The following is an 8,672-nucleotide window of genomic DNA, read 5'->3' on the forward strand; positions in this document are numbered from 1 at the left end:
GTTTCAGAAAAATTATGAGAGGACATCCCCCCAGAAAAAGTTTTATTTTTACCCCCCCAGATCCGCCACATCCGGAACATCTGGAACAAGTCAGGATTCTGTCTAATAATCTATTGGAAGCAGTGAGACAGCAAACCAGGTAAATTAGTAGGTAAGCCCCTAGAAGGTCTATAGAGCCAGTAAGACCAACCCCGTCCCGCCCCCGTCAGAAAAAATAAGTAATTGAACAATGGGTATACCATAAGTAACCTATAAGGACAGATAACATGTATACCCCGCACGCAGTATCAGTAATTCCCGAACTTGTAGGCCATATCCTGGAACACATTCCAAGTAGCAATTTCGGGCCACGTCTTTTAGAAGTCAGCCCAATCTGGAAAGCCGAAGCTGAACGAGTACTCTGGAAGCGGCATAAAAAAGCCGAGGAGGCATACGACAATGCAGTAGAAAAGAAGGAAAAAGCAAATGATGCTCTTGGCCAATCATTGGAGGAGGAGGGTATCCTCCGTGAACTTGAATGGAAGGCGTATCAAAAGGCTTGTAAAGAGTTAACGGACACTAGAAAAAAGCTAACTATAGTAAAAGGAGCTCTTGAGCGGTTTGGATTTCAGATATATGTAGTTTGAAAAAGGGGAAGGGAAGATTTAGAGCAGTCGTAAAGGTTCGTGGTTTATAGTTTTTTTTTACCCCTAGAAGATAACCAGATATAACCAGAGGACCGGAGGACCGGAGGACCGCAGAATCGCAGGACCATAAGACTACAGGAGGGTAAATTGGTAGGAGTGCAGATTTTTGGAAAAATATTCGGCAATTGAAGATTAGGTAACTATAAATTAGTACTCGATTTGATAGAACAAAAAATGACTGCCCAAACTAGCACTCAAGCTCAAGTTATCCCCAAGTTCGGTGAACAGAAGAAGGCTTTTAGTATTGATGAGCTTAAACGGCTCATTAACGCTGCAAAGAATATGAGGGATCTCAATCAAGCTAAAGGTTATCTTTGCAGTTACTTTATCCCCTGCTCCAACCCACATGGAGTCTTCATGTGGCGATCAGAAATCAAAAACCTCGAGCATATCCCCGATAAAAATATTAGTAAACTTATCCGTCCAATTACCAAAGTCTTTTACACACAATCCGAACAAGGTCCTTCACAAAAGGTTGAATTCAATATCAACAAATGGTTTATGATCGAATATAGTACTGTATGTGTAGCTACCTGTGACCCTCAAAAATCCCATATCTTTAAACTAGGTAGCCAACTTTATCTCAATATCTTCCCAGGATTTCTCCATATCCTGCGTCCGATATCCAATTTTGAGTCTACAACCCATCAGGGCAGTTAAATTTATCTTCTCCCACATTCAGGGATATCTGGTGTTCAGGCGATTGGAATCTTACTGAGTATATCATAAAGTGGTTGGCCGGTGTGGCAGCTGGAAGGAAAATGTATTCGATTCTCTACCTGAAATCTGGACAGGGTTGGGGTAAGAGTATTATAACAGATTTCATTCAACGTAGTGTCTTAGGTACTCAACTTGTTTATAAGACCAGCGATCCTCAAACGATTCTTGGAAGTTTCAATGGGCAATTACAGGGTAAGATTCTTCTCCTCCTCGAGGAAATGCCTACAGAAAAAAGCCAGTGGAATAATCTGTATCGATCGTTGAAGGATAAGGTAACAGGTGACATAATGGAAATCCATGAAAAATACAAGACGCCAACACATTACAAAAACTTTATATCCACTATTGTACTCACCAATGAAAATGCTCTCAGAGTGGAGAATGACGATAGGCGCACAGTGTTCTTGGATGTGTCACCATCCCGCAAGGGAGACCTTAACTACTTTAAGAAACTCAGTGATGCTATGAAATACCCAGGCGCCAGTGAGGCATTCTATGCTTACTTGAGAGCCATTGCAGACACTTACCCAGACTTCAATGGGAATCCACCACCTATGACAACATCTAAGCAGGATCACATCATATCAACTCTCCCACCCCTATTTCAATTCATAAAGGACACTTACCTCATAGTAAAAAATCATATAACCGACCTACCTGTTCAAGAATTTTATAGGGTATATACTTCATACTGTGAAACTCATTGCATTACACCCCTATCAAAGATAAACGCTTCTAGAATCCTATCAAATGAGTTGGGTATAAATAGCAGAAAAATACGTGTAGGTAAGGCAACACCACGAGTTTACAGCATATCCAGGGAGGACCTTTACAAAAAGTTTCTCACCAAAAAATGGATCCACGAAACAGATGAAATCAATATAGAAGGAATAGATGTAGAAACTCCTGAGAAGCCCGCATCTGATCCCAAAGCCTTGGAAAAGTTCTTGGCAAATATATATAGCATTCCTGCTAATAATTCACAAGATGTACAAGAGAAACCTGCTGAGGAAAAACCCGCTCCTGTCAAGAAAAAGCCTACTGAAGAGAAATCTGCACTTGTAGTTCCCAAAAAGACTTCACCACCAGTACCACCCAAACCCGATTCCTTGAAGGTAAAACCCGCACCTGTCATCAATGAGGATCCTATTCCTGAAGAATCTCCAGCTCCTATAGAGTCAGATACTGATGAACCTATAGATAGCTTTTCGGACTGTTATCTATCTGATGAGGAACCTGATCAAGAAAATGAACCGCCTGCTGAGGAACCTGCATTTAAAGCTGATGATGACTACGACATTTTAGATGACTTGCTATCTGACTCAGATTTTACAACTGTGAACCCAGCTCCTGAACAACAACCCGAGTCTCCCGCAGAATTTTCTGCATCTGTTACTAAGCCTGACCCAGAACCGGCTCCTGAAGAGCAACCTATCCCAGAACCTGACACAGAACTAGAAGTTGACTGGGACCCTGAACCAAAGGAAGGTACTCGAGCACACTGGGCTTGGCATGAAAGGCACCGATGGGATCGTAAGCCATGGGTCAAGAATTCAAAGGACCAGGTCTTCAATAATCTCTACAATACAGGTAAGGATTTATGGGCTAAGTACCAAGACGTGTCAGACGACTATGACTGGGAAATACTCGCATTTGAAGTAGAGGAATGTCCCACAACACGTATTGAGGACGAGTATCAGTACTACCTTAGGGAGGTAGTAGACCACTTCAGGACTGGATAGAATATAATGGGTACTTCACCTAAAACACCTAGCCGTAAAGAACTCGCAGATCTAATAAGAGCATATAAGGAGGATCATGATGCCGAGATTATCCCTACCACCTCCGGTTATGAAACTATGAAGATGAATAAGGGTAAAGCGCGAGAAATCCCCGAGGAATGTCCAAAAACTGATATGGAACGTGAATGGGAAGCCGCCAATGGAATTGTTGACGACTGGGATGAAGAGGATCTTGATCGTGTATGCAGCAAGATTGACTCCTTTTAATAAGATAAGTACTTCTTAGTTATCTTATATTTTTTGTATAAAAAACCTATATTACAACTGAACACAATTCATAAATACATTAAATGGTTTATTCAGAGATTGTCCGTGCTTTACCTACAAGACCGGATATCAAAGAATTACAGTATTCAGGTGCAAGATTTTCCAGAGGAGCAATAGCAAGACTTGGACAGCGACTCCAATCGGTATCCGACACATAAATTTCAGATTCTGCTCCCCTATGAAAACTGGAAACCCGGTGGATGGACATCAGGAAACCAACCAGCCAGCCTCTTCTCACTCTTGGACCACTACGACGAAGCACAACTACCGGATGACGCAGACCCTGATTATTTTGAACGATTCATAATTTATGTGAGAGATGCCCCACCGGTTGCAGGGGGTTGCAACGGGGAGCTAAATGATTGCCTGTATGAATGCCTGAAATATATCTACGGCACATTCTCTAAAATGCCAAAGTCAATCGAAAAGCCCGAGTATATCAAAAAGGCATTAGGTCTCAATCGTGATGCTCCAGTTCCAGTCTCATATATGGATAAGGTTGAACAACTTGCAGGAAGCCTTGCACTTAATATTGTAGGGGATTCCACTCGAATTTCTAAGAGCAAATCTGACAGATGTGCAACACTTATTTTGTCTGAAGGCCACTACTCTCTTGCACTGAATCCCGGAAGTAAGGTTGCTTGTCTAAACCTCTTCAAAATCCTACGATTAGTTTCGTCAAAATTTTACTATAGATTTATTATAGTTTCGGCAGAGTTTCGGCAGTTTCGGCATTTATAATAAGTTTCGGCAGTTTCGCCTTTCTCCAAAGTTTCGCCAGTTTTTTAATATAACTTTAATATAGTTTCGGCAGAATTTCGCTTTTCGGCGAAACGCCATCTTGCCTAAACCCCTAGGTTTCGGCAAGCAACCTTACCCGGAAGACTCCACCCTAGCAAATTAGATAGAAAACAAAAGTCTCCCTTTGTTTATCGTGAAGATGGGGTTAATAATGTAGTAACAATATACAATGGTAAGACAGTTAAGTCTCTTACAGTTGGACAGTTTCAGAAAGGTAAGAACTCTGATAGTTACTCCTTCATCCCTATCGAGAAGAATTGTAAAACTGGAATATATGAAACACTTGAGGAAACATACCAGAGGATCCATGAAGAGCGGGATTCCTTCCTACAGGCTACAAAGAAGTTCGGTCTAGGAATCGACTTATCTTACCACAACTGGTCGTACAAGAGAACTGCACTCTGGCTTTTGAACGGTTTAGTGTAGGGGTTCCAGCCAATGATCCTCTTGACCCAGTCGAAGCAGAGTGGATAAGTGATGCAATGATGGGAGGTCTTATCTGGGCAGACAATGAATGGAAGGGTTATGGAAGGCAATACGACGTGACAAGTTTATATCCAAGTATTCAGCAATCAAATGCAAACTTTCCAATCCGACAAGGTAAGTTTCAAATACTCAAAGACTTTGTAGACCATAGAGGTTATGCCTTGTATGGATTATTTCGTGCTAGCTTCCAGGGAGCGCCCAAGGGCAAGGTAAGTGGTAATGACATTCTCTTCCGACAGAATAAGAGGGGAGTCTATACATTTATTGACTTACAACGAGCAAAGAAACTTGGACTCGATATACAGTTAATCCAGGATGGAAAGCCAAATGCCTTGATATATGACAGAGAAGCAAGAATTCCTGGGACTGTAATATTTGGTGAGTATGTCCACTTTCTCTTCAATATAAAGAACCAGGGTGGCGTGGCCGGTCGTGTTGCAAAGAGAGTTCTCAATACACTATGGGGAGCACTCTGCCAGAGGAAACGCAATTACAAGACACTCACTACAGATCAAACAGATCCATTCAAGTTTCCAGAAGGCCACACACTTGACTCCATCGTACCAGTAGGATCTGACCAGTGGCGATTCCAGTTCACAAACCCAGGTAGTCCCTTCAAGGGTGAGTATCCTAGGATCGCTCCATTCTTATTAGCACATGGACGGAAGACGACTTCAGAGTTATTAGAACCATATAAGGATAAAGTACGACGCATCCATACAGATGGATTTATTCTAGAGGAACAGCCGAGTAGTCCTACACTTATCACTTGTCCAGAAAATGCATCCAAAGCATTGAAAGCTCTCAAGTTTGAAACCGCAGGATACTGCCATGTGAAAAATGCAAACAAGGTTATCTGGACATGATTGCCAAGAATGCGGTTGGGTTTACAGTAGGTATATATATTTTTTCTTGCTTGAATGTAAAGTCAATTTGAAGATTCCTATTTATTACAAAGTACAAAAAAGTATAAGGAATCATGTCAACATATACCGAATTAGCAAGCATTATTAACAGCACTGACAGCATTAGTGATAAAGTTATTTATGATGCATCACACAATCAGTTCACCATTGTCTCTGATGAAACTGTCCTCAAGATTATCCGTGCATTAAAAGACACTATAGTAGTCGCATTAGTATCTGGGTTTAGCAAAACCAGCTACCTTGTCCAGGATCATGTGAAGTATATTAAGCGAATCCAGACGGCAAATTCTCCTGTATCATATGTGAAGTTCGTGGCCAGAAAACTCTTCCCAGATAATGCGGCATATACTGCTAAGATAGCAAAAATCCGTGAATCATACAAGAATAAACAAGCTCTCCTAGATAAGCTTGAGGTCCTCTTCGAATTGTATTATAATGCGACTAAGGACTTATCAACCGGTCCCCCAAAGCGAGCTATTACTAAAAACGAGGCTGAGAAAACCTTAGCAGAACTTCTTGCATAAGCGGCTCCTGTACGAATTTAGTTTATATTTTTTATCCATTTGTAATGGGCATACAGTAATTGAAGATGGCTATAGTATAAGTAACATAACATCATGTTGGACCGATTACCAGTAGAAATAGTTGAACGCATTGTTGCAAAGATCCCAGATACTGACCTTATTGCAGCGAGTAAAGTAGATAGTATGTGGTGGCAGGAGGTTCGTCAAGAAGCATATAAGAGATGGAAAAATTACGCTACTACAATTGGGCATGTCCAAGCTCTTGGAAAGCCGTTTGAAAAAGGGAATATTGACTGGATATCATTTGAAGATGTAAACGACTTCTATAAAAGATGGATAGACCGCCTCACCGAGGATCAGCTTTATATTATGGAGAAAATGCTTAGGAATGGGATGGTCGTGGACCCCCGAGAGGGAAACCATAGAGCATGCATTAAGTAAACAAAGATGGGGAGGCGACCCTTGGGGACTGAACTGGGAGTGGAATGAATGGACTCAACAGGAGTAGCTTATTTATCGGGTATCCTCATATTTCTTGACAAGGACTGATGACCATGTAACCTTATCATCAGGTATCCTTGCATTTTTTCGACAAGGATTGATGACCATGTAACCTTATCATCAGGTATCCTTGCATTTTTTAATAAGGATTGATGACCATGTAACCTTGTCATCAGGTATCCTTGCATTTTTTAATAAGGACTGATGACCGTGTCACTTGGTTATTGTAAATTGAAGAAAACTATTAGGTATGTAGACACGTACAGAAAAAAGACATGTCTTACCCTTATATAGCTAACCCTATAACTGGACGTCCAATTATTATCGGTGGAGATACCTTTAATCGAATAGTTATGGAATCCCATGATTATATTGATGGAAGGCTTGTCCGTAGACAAACTGTACCTCCACCTGAAGAGCAACCTGTATATTTAAATACAGATACAGGACGTTATGTTCGACGTGGTACTAGAACATATTATAGACTGATTGAGAGTGACTATGAGGTAGTTGAGGATTACTACCTTGTCCATTATGAAGAAGAGGCGCTCATAGAGGAAATCATTAATGAAACACGCTATAATGAGGAAAATCTTGATGGGCAGCGGTTAACTTTCAATGATATACAACAAATCAGAACTGCTATTCAGGCTGACCAAGATGAATATGATGATTTTATCTTACAGCAAGATACGACTAACGGAACACCTTCCTCCGGTCCTTCCAGTCGTCCACGAACTTTGGAGGACCATACCCCGAGACTTGCAGAGCTTAATATTGAGTTGTGTAGGGAATGTCTCATGCCTGTAAGCCCAAGTGACTTAACGGACAAGTTGTGCAAGGACTGCTCCGAATAGTTACTTAATTTTGAATAATTCTTTTTTACATAAAGAAAGATAGCCATGTCAACATCAATCGTAATAAACCAGTGCCAAAACTGTGGAGTAGTCACTCCAAAAACAGCATATAGAGGATTATCCAGTGTATTATACAGACAGATTATAAAGAAGATTAGTGATGAGAATGACCCTCTACAAGCCTTGGGACTTACTAGGGATAAGTTAGTTCAGATCATTCGTCGGGGAAGTAATGTGGACTTTACAAAATTGTTTACACAAAAACTGGATATGAATATTATGGATGGAGAGCCATATGAAGATATTAGGAAGTGGCTTCTCGAACAGCTTATAGCCATAGGTTATGACAGTGGAGAAATTGCTTTATATCAATTTCTAAGGGATACATATCCAGATGGTATTGACGAGCCTTTCACTACATTCTATGAGAACTATGTAAATCATATAAGTAATCCAATGACTAAGAACTTTGCTTCTCGTGCTTTAGGAGCAATAGGGTTGAAGGCTAAGATGTTAAGGATTGACTTTGAAGGCCGTAAAAAAAGTGCTATGATTCTTAGAGCTTCTGCAGACGAATTACTTGATATTCTCACAAGATACTATTAATCCCTACTTGTAATGCTCGACGGTTCATATGGCTCTTAGAAAAGATTTGTAGAAGGACTTCAATACCTTCTATTATTTGTTTATTATCCAGAGGGTGACTAGACTTCAGGGCTTCATATCGGGAGAATAACTCCTTCACATTCTCAGTTTTCAGAGTTTCAGTCGTTGCAGTCCTACCCTGTACTTTTGCTAAGAAATCCTGAAAGTCAGCTCCTAGGGTCTTACCAGAGAGTCCATAAGCTTCCCGAAAGACATATTTAATCCAGGTATCTGTATTCTTGGCTAAGACACCAGGTACAAGTAAATGTTGACGTTCTTTAGGGGATGGAAATACCCGAGCAAATTCAATCAAGTGTCCACCTTTTTTTGCTTCAAATACAGCTTTCTGACCATAGGGACTAAACTTGGATCGAACTGTGATTGAACTGGGTTCAGACTGAGATCGAACTGGGTTCAAACTTGGATCAAACTGAGATTGAACTGAGATCGAACTAGG

At 40.8% G+C, this 8,672-nt stretch overlaps 3 protein-coding genes across 3 annotated transcripts; all 3 read left to right on the forward strand.

The window, feature by feature from the left end:
• Positions 1–266: 266 nt before the first annotated feature.
• Positions 267–626, forward strand: OCT59_001495 (uncharacterized protein; the record flags this gene model as incomplete). Its single annotated transcript, XM_066139622.1, has 1 exon — positions 267–626. The coding sequence occupies one exon, from the start codon at positions 267–269 to the stop codon at positions 624–626; it is 360 nt and encodes a 119-aa protein (XP_065989013.1).
• Positions 627–5,741: 5,115 nt separating this feature from the next.
• OCT59_001496 (uncharacterized protein) lies at positions 5,742–6,212 on the forward strand (the record flags this gene model as incomplete). Its single annotated transcript, XM_066139623.1, has 1 exon — positions 5,742–6,212. One exon carries the CDS (start codon positions 5,742–5,744, stop codon positions 6,210–6,212), a length of 471 nt encoding a protein of 156 aa, XP_065989014.1.
• A 93-nt stretch (positions 6,213–6,305) lies between these two features.
• On the forward strand, positions 6,306–6,653 carry OCT59_001497 (uncharacterized protein; the record flags this gene model as incomplete). Its single annotated transcript, XM_066139624.1, has 1 exon — positions 6,306–6,653. One exon carries the CDS (start codon positions 6,306–6,308, stop codon positions 6,651–6,653), a length of 348 nt encoding a protein of 115 aa, XP_065989015.1.
• Between the last annotated feature and the right edge of the window lie 2,019 nt (positions 6,654–8,672).

This window comes from Rhizophagus irregularis, chromosome 1 (assembly GCF_026210795.1).
Source record: "Rhizophagus irregularis chromosome 1, complete sequence".
Classification (NCBI taxonomy): Eukaryota; Fungi; Glomeromycota; class Glomeromycetes; order Glomerales; family Glomeraceae; genus Rhizophagus; species Rhizophagus irregularis.